The 16733-nt window shown below is 27.7% G+C and overlaps 1 protein-coding gene across 1 annotated transcript in view; it reads left to right on the forward strand.

Moving 5' to 3' along the window:
- LOC129975841 (uncharacterized) overlaps window positions 1–16733 on the forward strand; it is a 92103-nt gene that overhangs the window by 62321 nt on the left and 13049 nt on the right. The window contains exons 29-38 of the mRNA XM_056089081.1: window positions 836–959; window positions 2879–3061; window positions 4427–4646; window positions 6397–6650; window positions 7956–8180; window positions 9731–9832; window positions 11088–11203; window positions 12304–12469; window positions 13458–13736; window positions 14677–14803. Coding sequence (XP_055945056.1) covers window positions 836–959; window positions 2879–3061; window positions 4427–4646; window positions 6397–6650; window positions 7956–8180; window positions 9731–9832; window positions 11088–11203; window positions 12304–12469; window positions 13458–13736; window positions 14677–14803 — 1796 coding nt within the window. The remainder of the gene's footprint in view (window positions 1–835; window positions 960–2878; window positions 3062–4426; window positions 4647–6396; window positions 6651–7955; window positions 8181–9730; window positions 9833–11087; window positions 11204–12303; window positions 12470–13457; window positions 13737–14676; window positions 14804–16733) is intronic.

The following is a 16733-nucleotide window of genomic DNA, read 5'->3' on the forward strand; positions in this document are numbered from 1 at the left end:
ACACAGAAACAGCAGTTGTAGGGATCAGCACTCAGAGAGAACTTGCTAGAGATCATCCCTCTAAAGAGAGAATTCACTCAGTTACTACTCTCATAAGTGTGTCTCCTCTGTTATGGCTCTTGTCATAGGACAATGTTCAGTGTTCAATGTTAAGAAGCAAAATGTTCAAAGAAACTATGTAGCTTGAGTCTTGATAGAAATACAGCCAAGATTCTTGCATATTCAAGAACCTTCATTTTTGTTGTAAAAGCTATCGGTCATTGAATGAATGCTGATCCATTCAGTATAAATCAGAATTATTTGTTAAGTTTTCTTCCTTGTTTTCACTAAATACTCAGGGAAGCAATATACAGATTTGCCATCTGCATCTATATACATATACATATAGATTGCTATCTGCATCTATATGTCTATTTAATGTGTTTGATATGAAGTAAGACGGGGAATTATTATTATTATTATTTTTTTTTTAAAGACAGTCATTTTTAATAGATATTTCCTCCCATCCCAATTTTTTTTTTTTTTTTTTTTTTTGTACTAGAAGGAATTTTTATTGTAGATTAGACTTACTTATAGCAATTGCTTTTTCTATAGCAGTGCTTTATGAACAAGTGTAGTCTAATGCCTGTTCAAATTATTCTATTAAAAGAATGCACTTTAATAAACCAAATGACCTGTTTCCTTAATTTTTGAGATATACAGAATGTGAGTAATTAGGAATATTCAAATATTTTTTAGCAGATATTACAAAATTATTTTTATTTTTATTTCTGCTCTTGAAACTTGCACTACTTCTTTTTCTTTATCACAGAAGTGATACATTTTTATATTTTAGGTTTAAAGGGGGAACTCTTAGTAACCGAGCAATTCAGCATGGAGATGCAGTTTATGTGTTTCCAGATGTCTGTGACATTCTTTCAGATGTTGGCTGTTGGGGCAATGAAACATTGGGAGTGATGGTAAGTTAATTACTTCAATTGTATTAAAATTACTGCCTTATTTTTTAATTATATATTTTTTTATTTAAAATACAATACTTAAATACAAATTTAAATAGCCAAATTTATACTAACTATAGTACTTTTATAAATTTTTAAAATAAATATTTTTTTATTCATTTAATTAAAAACAATTTAATTTTGAGCTTTGTATGCTCAAGACATTCCTACCAAAGATTTGCTGGGTGATATTATAAATCTGTCAGATTCATATATATCCTTTACTGAATTGGTGTACTATGAGAATTTTCAGTGGACAGTGTGACCTCCATTGTTATCCTCTTCATTTTACAACTGTTAAAACTTATGTGATTCTAATTAAAATAACTCTCATGTAGATATAAAATGAAACATTAATCTAATTCTGTATTATAAATTTTTTAATAAAATATAAATCTTCATTAATGATTCATATCATTCATAATTAACTTCAGTTAATTATAATTAAAAAAAATTCTAATTAAATATTTCCTGTAAAGAAGAATACTAGTCAAAATGATAAATTTTTTTTTTGTTTTATAAAATACTAGCCGCCTTTGGCGACCAGCCGGTTCACCAATCTTAATGTTCGTTAAAATTTTAATAATTAAATATTTTATGCAATTTCTACTTTAATAGCTTCTTCATCAAAATATTTTAAAACTTCAAATTTTGATTATCATATAATTCATTCATAATATTATAAAGGCCTTCAGTCATAACGTAATATGTATCTCTCTCATTTTCTGTTAGCACCCGTAGAATTTATGCTTTAAATTAAAGTGGAAAGAATTTATCTTCAATTAATATAATAATATTTTTTACTGAAACAAAGCATTTTTTTATAATCTGATTACTGAAAATAGAGTCACTCAGCGTTTAAACTTTATGGGCACTAAAGAATATCTTTTTTAATTTATCTAATATCTTAAGAGTTGGTCAACAAAATTTTCTTAGATTCATTATGAGCAGATCGATTAATTAACAATGTTTAAATTTAAATGCATCAAACACTAAGAAAATAAAACGAATCGTTTAAAATAAATGGTTGAAAACAGGTTTTAAAAAAACTACTTAAAAAACGATGTACTTAAAACTATAAGCATATACAAAAAATATATAACTAACATAAATACAATTTACTTACAAAAGCATGCAACTAACCCAAAAATAATTTAAATCATCGATTGATAACGTTGTCATGGCAACAATCAGAACAGAATGCGCATGCGTGAATTTTCTTCGCCGGTTACGTAACGCAAATGCGTGATTTTTTCTACGCCAGTTGGGGTAAATGCGGATTAGAAATTTTTAATAAACAGAACCGATTGAAATAATCCGCCGAAAAATTTTAACCCTAGCCTCATTACTGTTGGGAGAAAAAAAAACTGAAGCCTTTCTCGTTTGGCGCTGGGGATAATAGAAGATTTTTTTGGCGGAAAAGTTGGCGGTGGGGAAAATGGAAGATTTTTTTGGCGGGAAAGTTAGTTTTTAATTAATAACTAAAATTCTAATTACAAATTCGAAAAAAGAAACCCCAGGTGCACATTCCCGACCTCCAAGGTATACATGTACCAAATTTGGTAGCTGTATGTCAAACGGTCTGGCCTGTAGAGCGCCAACACACACACACACACATTGAGCTTTATTATAAGTATAGATAAATAAATAAAAATTAAGAATTACGTGACAATTTAATCACCAAATTAACAAATGAATTCATCAAATTAACAAATTTATCCCTTAAACTAAAAAGATAAAATTCAATGAGAAACTATAATGCTTATTGTATTATTTGTATGCATATAATTATTTTTAAGGAAAGTTGTGATTTATTTGTGATTTTAATATTAATCTATTTATGTCTATATTTTCTACATTTTTCTTTTACCATCATTTAGGCAGTTTCCTGGCCAGCCATTCTCGATTCATATGGAAACAGTGTTGATCTTTTATCTAATGACACTAAAACATTGCAACTCATAATGCTAACCGAAGACTTAGATATGATGCACATTTCAAATTCAACAGGTTGGTTTACAATTAAGGTGCCCAGAGGTAGCAAGAAAGAAGGGGCTGAACCAGTAAGTATTTGATCTATGCTTCATAAAAAAAAAAAAAAAAAAAAAAAAAAAAAACATTATCATTTAAAAGTCAATTTTATTTAGTTCAAATTTTGATTGGCTCTTAGATTTGATATAGATATAGTACATTTCAATACTGAAATTGATTTTGATTTCTCTATCTGTATCATTTTGTTTACTCACTTATGCTAATGGTTTACTTATGAGCAGAACAGAAATTAGAATGCCTTTATCTTACTGCATTAATTTTGTAGCTTTTTGAATAATTCGTAATTGTTGCTTCAAAAATGTAGAAATTACTTAATACTGTCATTAATTGTTAATGATTATAGAAAAATCAATATCCGTCCAATCAGTGTATAATGAAAAGTCTAACAGATTCAATAACAGATGAAGACACTATTCAGTGTGAAACATGTTTACGAATCTGTAATGTTGCTTCCCAGCATAGTTAGTTCCATCGTAGGAAAGACCACTTTTGGATGCTGATCGGATGCCTGATTAATGATTCCTGAGCAATGCGGCGAATTTGGTGACAAAATGGATGGTACTGGAATCTTCATGCATTTTAGCTATAGGACTGCTAGGAGGAGAGTTATGCTTAAATGTTCGAGAACCTTCTGTTCCCTGATCTGGAAGCTATAAAAGGCCAAGAGTCCAAGCCGAAGTCGGTCGTATAGTGAGTCAATGACTAATTGGTTGGATCAGTCCAGCGATGCGCAAGCGTTGAATGGAGCTCAAGCAATTAGTGGATTATGAGTTGAGGTGTGCAACGAGTATTAGAGTTTAGTATAGTCTGGAGCATTGAGTCGTGTTTGAACTAGCCAGTGAGTCGGTAGCTGGGCACAGCTAAACCGAGGTGGCAATGGAAAATAACAGGCATTTGGAGAGACTTTGTGAAAAGCTACATGGATTCCATCGCCCTCTTTCTGGTCGTTTTGTGTAGTTGTGGCTGTTTACTACCGATTACTATTCGTAGGTTGCTATTTGTTATAAGTGCTACTTTTTATTACTTGTGTAAGTCTTGGCTGTGTATTTATCTTCTTTGAGTTCTTGTCTTCGTGTTAATAAACGCCATTATTTAATACTGAAGTTTGTTGTCTGTGTCACCATACACCCATTACAGCGAACCCGTCGAGTTTAGCGGGATTAATTCCCGTAACAAAATAACCAAAGAATACATAAGAACAATACTTGCAATAAATAACAGCACGCAAACAAACAAAGCACTATTGAACAATCGAAATATCTCACAGAGAGAATTCACTGGAGATCAGCACTCCAAAAAGAGACTAAATATTGATTTATTAATCATTTTATTGCTTTACATATCCAAAAAATAATATTTCTTATTGTCTTTTACAGGCTTTACCAGAACCAAACTATGTCCATGCTCAAATTAAATGGAATGAAGAAATGGTGTACCATCAATTTATTGTGGAAAAAGCAGATTCATCTGTAAATATCGAAATCACGCCAACAAATCCGGAAGTTGACTTACTTGTGTTTGTGAAGCACAGAGTAAAGCCTCTCCTACATTCATATGATCTTATGATCAATTTAGAAAATGTCAGAGAAGAGAATGGTTAGCATTTACTTTAATTTATTTTCTAATTTTCTAATAGCTTGACAGAGGCCGAAACATATGCCAAGTACTACAATGTTAAGTTACAAAACTTACATTATATCAGCAATTTTAGTGTATGCGATTGCAATATTTGTCATACGTAAGTAGTTCAGAAAGTAAAGAGCAAAAGCTGCAGAAGGTGCACAAAATACCCTGTGCAAGTTAAATTCCATGTTTAACCCTTTAAAAGGCCATTTTTTTCTAGTTGTGGTATATTAAAATATTTTTAAATTGAGATTGGCTTAAGAAAAGAGATTAATTTAACTTATTAGATAAATTTAATTTGATTAATTAATTAATTTGGTTAATTAATAATTAAGTAACAAATCAAAACAAATTTTGCGTGTGATAAGGAACTGAACCATCTAAGTTTCTGTCTTATTGAAAAATATGTCAGAACTTATGGCAATCTTCATAACTTTGTTCGAAGATCGATAAATTTGGTGAAAAGCATACTTCCCACGGCCTTTGAAAGGGTTAAATAACATCTTTCAACAGCTACGGAATTTCAGTACTTGCAGTTAGGTGAAAATATGGAGTTATAGATATATTGTGAGAAACTATGAATGTATAGATAAAAAAAAAAAAAAAAAAAAAACTGTAACAAATAATTTGAAAAAAAAAGCCAAAAATATTCTTTTTTAAATTTTTTTTCTCAAAGCAAGGTTGTTAGTGAATTTTTTTTAGAATTGTAATTAAAAAAAAAAGTTTCTTGTTTCAGAATAAATACACTGGAGTTATTCTTCATAACCAAATTGTATATGGGGGTATGTTATGATGTTAAACTGAACAGTGATAAAAAAAAAAAAAAAAGCAAAGGTCCTTGCTATTAAATGCAGGAAAAAACTGTAAACGTCTAATCAATAGTGTTAATTTGTCTGATCTTCAAAATCGTTTAGTGAGATTTTTTTAATAAAATTATTTCACTTACATATTTATTCATTAATAAATGTATGTTAAATAATTTTGATTAATATTTGAAAATATTTGTTTTAATTAAAATTCTTTGGAAATATATATGTTTCAGTAATTTATGGTTACTACATTATATGTAATATATTGATAAAAAATGCTATTGAGAACTAGGGAACTAAGAGGGTTCAAATATAATAAACAATCTCAGCATTCAAACGTCACCAGTAAAAACTAATTGTGCTGCAGCGCTGCGACATTTCTGCTAATAGATGGCAGCTTTGACAATTGAAGTATGAAATGTAGTAAAACAAATTTACAGAGAACGCTGTGGAAAGGTGTCTGGCTGTTTCAGAACAACGCCGGACTACGCATGTCCTCAGTTACTGGTCATTTGATGTTTTCAATGAAAATGTACTTGAACATCCTCCCTACAGCCCGTAACTCGCACCAAGTGATTTTCTTTTCATCGAACCATTAATGAAGCACCTGGCAGTTCACTGTTTTAGAACTAAGTTCAGTTCAATCTGATTTCTTAAAATTTTTTTAGAAGAAATCGGTGTTTGGTTTTGATAAATTAGTTTTACTTGTGGTATAAATGCATTAACGGCCATGATGATTATGTAGAAAATAATATCTTCTAGTATTTTTCTATCTGCATCCTCTGCTTGTTTGACGACAACTACTGTTGAGCTAAAGGAAAAGTTCTAATTCATTTTCTTAAAATTTTTTCAGAAATTTCCAATCCGATAATTTTTTTAAACCCTGGTTTAAAGTATAAAAATTTTATTTCTAGGTACTTATGATCTATTCTTGAATAATGAGGTAATACTGAATCGTACCGGCTTCTTCTATTTGGGAATCATTGAAGCAAACTCCACAGCTCTCAACACCTCCATACCTGAGGATATGATGTTTGACAGTGAACTAAATTTCACCCATGGAGAAGCTGTCCGTGATTTCTCCACAAATTATTCAGTCCGGATATATACATCCGGATGCTATTTTTACAATTATGAACTCAAAATTTGGTCTGGAGCTGGTTGTTATGTAAGTTTGCCTTATTTTAAACGAACGTAGATCATTATATATTTATTCACCATGCTTTTCGATCAAAAAAATACTTGTTAAGCACGGCATGAAACTAAAGATATCCAACATAGAGAAACTGACCAATCTAAAGCGGATACTCGGGTAGAAACAAAAGATATCAAGGTATATTTTGAGGATTAGGGGGAAAAATAATGGCAGAAATACTTTGTAGTGTCGGAGGAGATCAGTTGGAAGAAGATTCAATCAATTTTGCAAATATATTGAAAGGTATCAATTTATTTGTAAAATTTATTGAATCGCCTTCTTTCAACTTTTCAGAAGTCCATCAGTTTTAGTCGCAGAAGAATAGAATTTTTTATCATGTGAGGACACGATGTTGTTTTCTTTTTGTTTAGGTTTTTGAGGCCTCAAAATATGCAAGCAGAAAATAAAGGGGTTGTAAGAATTTGTCGCTCGAAGAAGTGCAAAGAAGAAAAAGGGAATCAACGCGAAACAGTGAGGTGAGGTATCGAAAGATATATATATACATGTATAATTATGATTAAAGATTTGGAGCTCGAACGATAGATTTTTAAAATGGGGAGAAAAGGGAAAGGGGGGGGGGAGAGGAAAAAAACTTAGCTTTTCCATAAGTTGATGATTATTTAATACAATAGTGACATTATCATTCTAAACCAGTTTCAGCCGGAAAAAAAATTTCGCGAAAAGAAATTTTTGGCATTGACAAATAGTTTTGGAGCTCTAACGATTTTGAGATGCGGAGAAAAAAAAAAACATCGACGCATGCGCTATCTGATGGTCATGTGAGTGTTTCTAACTGATTTTTGAAGAAAAAAAATTCTGGCCTCTAGACAAAATTTTAGAACTCAATTAGATTAAAGAGCAGGGGGGGGGAATTAATAATAGTGCTCTCACATGATACTTGAAATTTGATTAGCTGAAATAGCTGATTTCAATTTTTTTTAGTTTTTTTTCCCATTTAAAATGCTAATATTAATTCTATTTATGCTTAATATTAAGAATATTGTATTAAATATGATGAATAAGACTGGGGGAAGGCTGAGAGTTGTATAAAAAGTTAGATTTTGTAATTTTTTAGAAGTATATTTATTGATTCACAATAAATATATCAAGTGTAATTCTTGTAATTTAATGCAATTTTCCACTTGAAACTATATGCATATCTGCAACAATTTAGAAAATAGCTATTGGGCCATTATAAAAGTGGACATTCAGAATATTGAAGTTTATCATATTGTTGCAACTTAATTGGTTTATCCTATTTATTTTCTGTTGTTCTAGGTTGAAAATGCCACAGCTGCTCTGACACAGTGCAAATGCAATCACTTGACATCGTTTGGTGGTGGATTCTTTGTTGCTCCTAATACAGTAGACTTCAGTTATGTCTTTGCGAATGCTGGTTTTGCAGACAATGTTACTATCTATATGACTATAATAAACATAATGCTAATTTATTTAGCATTATTAATATGGGCACGGAGACAAGACATAAAAGACAAAGAAAAAGTAAGCAATTCTATGTTTAAATATTTGGTGGTATATTATTGATGTTAAACCATATAAATTGATTATTTATGAAAATTCAACTGGTATTTCTAAAAAAAAAAAAAAAGCTTGCAATTTTAATAATTAATAAAAAAAATAATGTTATCTATAAATGCATATACCTTTCGTAAATTTGTATTAATTAATACTACAAAAACTTTGTATATTAACTCAATATATGTGTATGTCTCTATTTAACCGAGATTTGCGTTTAAAGTTTATTTTAAGTATTATCATCCTTTTCTGACATAAAATTAAACTTCACACGTAGCACATATGATTAAATCAAAAAATGTGACACGTCAAAATTGAAATTAATTTATGCAATTTCAGATTTTGTACTTCTACTGCTAATAAATAACAGGATTAAATTTTTTTAAAAATTCAAATGATTTTTGCAACTAAGTTTATTCAAATATCCAAAGTTAAAATTTATTTCCTCTGTCCGAAATAATAATAGCTGTCATTGAATTTAATTTGTACCATTAAAGTAGTAGCAAAAGAAAATAAATGTAAAATATTTTATATTTATTATTAAAAAATTAGATTAAATTAAACAAATTAAAAATATTTTTCTTAATTTTTATTTTACTGTCTAGATAGTGTCTGGATTTCTGGATTAAATTTTTATTCATTTCGTTATTGCATTTTAAACATGTAGATATGATCTCTTGTTTTCTAACTCTTTTCTGTAAGAAATGATTTCATGATGCTTGAATCTTGTTCCATGGATTTTTTTTTAAATGAAGTAGATTCAAAAACTTAAATGACTTGAGTTGTTGTTCCTATGGTACCTCTACTGCCAAAACGAATATGTCTACATTTTTCAAGTTTTTTTCCTCTATAATCTTTGCATTTACATTCAGAGTTTTGCTTTTTCAAAAATAAATGTTAGCTTAAGATTCACCTTGAAGATTAGTTTTCTTAAATATGCTTTCAAATTCTTGATAAATTCATCCTGTTGCATTAATATTTTTTTATAGCCAATTTTTTTGCACTTTTTTGCAGTTTTCCATTTTTCTTTTGATATATCAAGGACTGGACATTCATTACTTGATTTTTGCTTGAATATTTTCTTTTCCCTCTTTTTTTAATTTCTTAAAATCTTTTACAATGGGTTGAACTGAAATGAAACGATTGATTTCGATCATCAGATGGAATTAGAAAAAATAGTTATGATTAATAATTATTAGATTAGTTTAAAAATTGAAAGATGTGTCAAAACAAATGACAGATGTCATGGAACATTGATTTTGATAGAAGGCTTTCCTACAAAATAAATTACAGCTGCATTCACTAATAATTCCTGCTTAGATATTCACTTGCTAATATTATTATTGGATAAAATGAGTATATATTATGAACATCATTTCATATTTTGACTAAACTGATACCAAATCTTAAGTTAAAAAAATATGCTTTAAAATATCATTTGGTTTTAATCTCTATTGGCATATATTGTAGTATTTTATTGGTTTCTAAATGCTGTATATGAAATTTCTATCTTTTAGCTTGGAGCTACTCCATTACCAGATAATGATCCTGATGATAAGTATCTGTATGAAATGGTAGTGTTTACAGGTAACACAGATGCAGCAGCAACAGATTCTAAGGTAAAGTTATTGATTTATTGTTATTATCATGATACTGAATTATTTTGTATTGATACTATAGATATAAACTCAAGGGAAAAAAATTGTGGAGTAATGAAATGTTTATTTTTAATATTAATAGAAATTATATATTTAAAAAAATTATTCCATTAAGTTAATCTGAATTGTAGTTCAGTTCAGTTCTTTATTGTCTTGATTATTTCCATGTATTCGTCTAGGGTACAGCTGAATGGAAATTACTCTAGAATACTTTCCATTTAAATGAGTATTCCTCAGTTTTTTTCACTGCTCTTTTGCTTCTCTCAGACCTGTATCCATTTTGTGAAGTTTCTTCATTTCCGAAAGAAAAATTAATCAATATATACATTGTACATCTTAAATTAATTAATTACAAATTATAAACTCAAGAGATTGATTTCAGTCTGCTTTGCTTCATTTAATAATTAATTTTTGCTTAATAAGGTTTAATCAAATTATACTGAGTTTTTTGTAAACCGGGCTAAATATCATATTTTTTTAATCATTGAAATTGAATCATTTGATGCTTCTTTATGGTAAAAAAATAAAATAAAATTCTGGATCTTTTCTGGTTTTGAGATTAATCATGTATAAAAATTGGTTACAAATGATTCATTTGGTTGATTTATTAGTAACAAATGATTCAGTGTTAATTTAAAACAAAAGAAATCTATTTTCAAACATTTGTTTTATTTCTTTATTTTTTTTTCATATAAAAGTTAAGATTAAAGTCACTAACATATATGGATATATAAACATATTTTTGCATTTGTGTAGCTGAACAAAAGAGACTTTTGAAATTATAACTTTGATTTATTTCTCCATGGGAGGCATTTTATGAAAAAGAATCATTGATAAAATTGATATCCGTTTACATCACATTCAAAAGAGACCAAAATATTTCCCTTCAGTGATTTTGTTATGAGATTTTGATAGGGATTTTTTAGCCATGTGTCAGCATAGGAAAGGGAATCTTAGGTATCTTTAAAAGAATGCTGTAAGCATTAGGGATTTTTAACCCTTCGCTCAGAGCGTGAAAACATGCTGTATTCAGCAGTTTTGTTGAGTGCATATAAAGTCAATTAAATAAAAAAATTGGCAATTAGATCAAGAATTAAGAGAATGTTTTAGAAAGAAGTTACTATGTACCAAGTTAAGATAAAAAAAATTAAGAATTTAATTAAGATTTAAGTTTGATTTAAAAATATCATTACTTATATATGTCTTTCTTCTTTAGGTGCAATTTATCTTATCGGGTGATGATGATGAAACAGTTGTGCGAACTCTTGAAGATCCAAAGCGAAAACTGTTTAGACGTAATGCTGCAGATACTTTTGTAATGGCTGTGCCAAGGTATTGCTGAGTATAAATATCATAGAAATGAAATATATATATATATATATTTGTGAAAATTCCCAAAATAATAATTAATTAGGCAATACCTACATATAAATATATAAATAAATCTACACATCTTCATAATTTAATATACACTTTGGTCCATGATCAATTCATTTGAATAAGAACTCTCTTAATGAATTGACTCATTGAAAGGAGTTAATTTATTAAAAATATTTCCATGAATATAATGTATTAATTATTTAGAATTTCAGAATAAATTCAAGTAATGCGTTCTTAATATTGTGATTTAATTTAATCTATTAAAGCAAATCTAAAATAATAATTTTAGATAACTTTATATACATTCATTGCTGTTTCAAAAATAAGCTTGTTGCTTTGGTAATAACAAATTTTTCATCTGTGTTATGTATATTAAGTACTGAAAATTTCATGCATGTTGTTTCAGAGGCATGCTTTCCATAACATTCAATTGATATTTAATTTGTATTTTTTGGCAGTGTACTAAATCATTAAAAATATCCAAAATCATCGTATTATGGTACCCAACTAATAAAAATATTTGGCTTTTATCAAATCAAATATTTTTTTTCTCCCTGATATTCTTTTCTGATTCCTGTAGCTTCTTTATTTTGGATGTTTGCTAAATTATTAAAAAATATCCAAAATCATCACATTTATATTACTGCCTGATTAAAATATCTATTAATGTAAATTCTATCAAACTAAATATTTCATATTCTTGTAATTGGTATTAGAAGTGCTTGAAATTGGAATTGAAATTAGAGTGCTCTTGTATTAGAAGTACTCATGTAATAACATAAATATATATTTAAAAAAAACTACAAATCTGTAAAGCCTAAAATTGATAAAATTTGGTTTATAAGCTAAAGTTTCCACTATAACCTTTAAATACAACTGCATACATTTTTTTTAGATTTGCATTAGTTTTCATTTTAAAAGCAAATTAATTAATCTATTTTATTCTTTTTTTATTGATTTAATTTTTTAACTATGATTATGCTTAGAAAATGAAAGGACAAATATCTTTATATTGATGATCTTAACATGACTTTTTTTTAATGAACCATTAGGCCTCTGGGAAGATTGAACTACTTGCGAATATGGCATGACAATTCTGGTAAAGGCAAATTCAAATCATGGTTCCTTAACTTTGTGGTTATACGTGATGTGCAGACTGGAGCACGCTATGAATTTGTGTGCAATCGATGGTTGGCTGTAGAGAAAGAAGATGGACTGGTAAATTATTTTTTATTTGGAATTTTAAATTAATGAATTTTGACATTGGTGAAAACTGAGTAAAAGTTGTTTCATGAATACTAAATTATTATAGTCTGTGTATTTCTTTATTGATTGTTTCATTTTATATTGATTCTTAATATATTATTTTTGCTATCTATTCCATCCTAATTATCATTGATCATGCAAATCAATCATCAGATTTTCTTTTTATCTTGTCATAAGCACTGTCATTTCAAAATACAATCAGAATTCTTTGTTCATGCTGAAATAGACGTAATGAAACACTTCATTGATTTTGTGGGGAGAAAAAAAGATATGGAATCTGCATACAATAATTTTAAAAGGGGAAAAAAATGATAATTGTCGTAAGATGCACAAAGTTAAGTCTGTAATTTAATTTTTTTTTTTTTGTTTTTTTGCTAATAAAAAAAGTTTGCAGCTGAGAAATCTATGTTACTAGGAAGGTTTTTTCCTCCTTAAATACATTTATGATCTGTGACTTTTTTTTGCTTGGTATTTATGTATTAACTGTATGCCAGTGGTTATTGCCAAATATGCCATGTCTAATGCAACTAGTAATTAATTACTAAAAAAAAATTGCAAAATATATCATGCTAGTCTATTGACTATATTGGCTAATGACATGTTGTTAAGCTAAAAATTTATCTATGCTATGAAGCTTATATTCAAGTGCCATTTTTTTAATAATAACTATTTGCTTAGTTTTATCCATTTGTATAGTTAGTAAACAAAATATTTAAATTAAGAGAGGAAAAAATGAGTTCTTGAAAAGAGTTTCTCATATTTTTATCAATATAAAATACTTTATTATTGTTATTTTTGTTAATATTTAATATAAATTTTTTATTGATATGATTGTTTGCCAGTTCTAATCAATTAAACATCCAATAACTCTTATAAAGCATTGAGTTTTTCTCAGTTTTTTTAAAACATCCACTGACTTGCACTTTTAAATTTTTTATAGATTGATCGACTTTTACCAGTTGCTGGAAAAGGGGAAGCTACAGAGTTTAATCATTTGTTCCAACAAAAAACTCAAAAGAATTTATCTGATGGGCATCTTTGGTTCTCAATATTTATGAGACCACCTAAGAGTCGATTCACTAGAGCCCAGAGAGTCACCTGTTGTTTTGCCATGCTGTTTTTATCCATGTTAGTGAATGCCATGTGGTATGGACGTGTGCCTTCGAAACCATCTGGATCAGCAATTAACATTGGACCACTTTCTATGAGTCCAGAACAAGTAAATAAAATTTGCTTGTTGATTTTTAATTCAAATTATCTAATCTTTCTCAATAATCAAATAAGAGTGATTTGGAAATAAAAAGTAACATGGTGTGTTAAAAACAAAATTTGTATTAAAATAAAGCATTTTAAAAATGATATCTTGGAAGCAGTTAAAAGGCTTAATTTATTTTGCTTTGCTAATTGCTAAATAATGTTGAAGTGATTATCTGCCAATCAGATTTCAAGAAATTCCAAACTTGATTATCATTAATAATGGGTTTTTTTTTCTCTCCTTTAGTTTGAAATGATTAATCCTCATCTTATCTTAATGTTTGTAGTATAATAGTTTTTCATTCTGTGAATCATTTTTGCGATTGGCAAATTAAATTAATTATATTTTTTATCTATAATGTAAATAAATTTAGATACTTTTACTTTAACTATGAGATTGTTTTTAAATTTTCTTTTCCTTTTTTGGAGGTAAATTTTTTTTTATTACTGTTATTTTTGTTAAAAAAATATTTTGCTTGTAATCTAAATTAGAAAAATAGAGAAGCATATGCAGGAAATTTAATAAGATACTCATTAAAGTTTTGATTGAATTCTTTTGAATTCAACTTATTCTCTGAATTGTATTTACTTTTAAATATTAAATTCTCTGAAAAAAATGCAATCCATATATCTTTTTACAAAATAAATAAATTAATAAGTTAATATAAAATATAATAAATAATAAAAATAAATAAATGTGTATTCTTATTATTAAAAGAAGTCTCCTATAATTACAAATAATTTGTCTTTTATGTATCTTACTTACATTTGTAAGTTTTATAATCTATGCACATCTTATCTGTAGATTTAATTTTTTGTCTTCCATTTGATCTTTATTATTCCATATTTATAAATTTTGAATTAACAAATAAAAAATTGAATCTGATAATCTAACTTTCCTTCAGATTGGTGTTGGTGTGATGGCTAATTTTATTGTTTTCCCACCAACCTTCCTGATGATAACCTTATTCCGAAAATCCAGGCTTCGCAATTTAAGACCTTCACATATCACTGAAGCCATTAAAAAGCAGAGTAAGTATTAATAGTTTGTTTTTAAAAATTTTTTAGAAATTTTAATTTATTTTTTGCATTTTTTGGAATCATGGCTTTCAAGTCGTTTTGATAAAATATCTAAATTTATTTAATAATTATTCAGACATTTCATTGAAACCATGATGCACTGTGACAAAAATTGAATAAATTTTAATTGCGTGAATATTTTTTATGTTGTACTTAAGAATATAGCTCTTGAACTTTTATTAATGAATTTAATTCAAATTCTATAGAGATAAATTATGTATGTTATTAAATATTCTGAAATATTTTATGGTTTTGACAATTAAATCACATTTTCTCTAGGGTATTAAAATTACTCTACCAATTTTATCATGCTGATGTTTGCTATTACCATTTTAATGTTTGCTATTAAAATGGTCAAACTATATCAAAACATAATTTAGAAGTAATTAGGGGATTTTCTTTGATTATTTCTATTATTTTCAACTTTTAGTGGCAGCAGATTTATTTTGATTTTAAATGGCTTAATAACTTCATCACATGGTATTGATATGTCAATTTTTCCAAATGTGATATTACTGTCCCCCCCTCTTTCTAATTAAACAATAAAATGAAATATTTCTGTCTAGAAAAATTAATTGATCTGCAAAGAAAGTAAATGTTTGCTTTCCTCCTAGGAAAATTTTCTTGAGTTCTGAAAAAGAATGTGCTTGAAAATCGAATAGATTATATTATATTACCTCTTCTCTATTGATTTCATCTATATTTTTTTTTTCTAATTTAATATCTAGTATAGATTAAACCACAGATACTTCTCAAACTACAATATTACAGTGCCTCAACTCATGTTATATAATTAATTTAATGCTCTTACAACTAATTACAGTTCACTTTTAACTGAATAGAGATAATTCATATTTGAAGAAACAGCACTAAAAAAATCAGTTCATTTGTTATTTTTAAAATTAATGATGTATTTGCTGAAAACACCATATGTTGAATTATATATTGTTCATAAAAATTAAGTTTAAAATGCATTGTCATTATATTATAGTGATGTCATTTATGCAAAGAATATTTAAATTATAAATACTTGTGACATATTTGAAATATAGTCAGTGTCAACTCAAGGGAAGCAAAAGTTATAGCATAGCATTACACCAAATTTAAAAGCCCTGAATGTTATCATATTTAAAAGTAATTCATATATTTATAAAAAAAAATAGCTTCAAAAATGGCTTATAGTTATTTTGTGCATTGAAACTATGTCTATAAGGATAATTTAATTTTATGATGTGGTCTTTATATTTCTAAGCTGAATGGGGTTAAATTTTGTGTCATTTATCTGTGATTCAATCGTGCTTAACCATCTGTTATTTACATCTGGCAATCAGTAAGGATTAATAATTACTAAAAATGCCAATTAAATATATTTTGTACTTAGTTTTTATGTCTTCCTTAGTGAAGTAATTTTTTGTAACTCTAATTTTAATATAGGAGTCAATTAAATATATTACTCATTATGCAATATGTTTCCTTAATTTTTTTATATATGTCTTTAAATATTCAGTTATATCTCAGGAAAGAATGGGAATGTCTAAAACTTGGTGCACTCTAAAACTTTTTCTCTATTGCTTAGTTTTAAAGTGGAATTTTAATTGCATATACAACATTTTAAAAGCATGCCTTATTTTGAAACTGATTCAATATGGGAAAAAAGCCAAATTTTCATATTTTGACTATCAACATTGGGAGGGAAAAGTCAGGATAAAGTATTTGTAGTAACAATGAAAAAGATGTTTCTTTACAACCTAACATCTGTAACAGTTATAAATGTTTTTTTACAAACAACTGTTTCTTTACAATACAGAAGTTTTTTACAAAAAAATGGGCTTAAAAATATTTTTAAAAATGGACAAAAATAATACAACGATAAAATTAGCAT

Source organism: Argiope bruennichi, chromosome 7 (genome assembly GCF_947563725.1).
Source record: "Argiope bruennichi chromosome 7, qqArgBrue1.1, whole genome shotgun sequence".
NCBI classification, from domain to species: domain Eukaryota; kingdom Metazoa; phylum Arthropoda; class Arachnida; order Araneae; family Araneidae; genus Argiope; species Argiope bruennichi.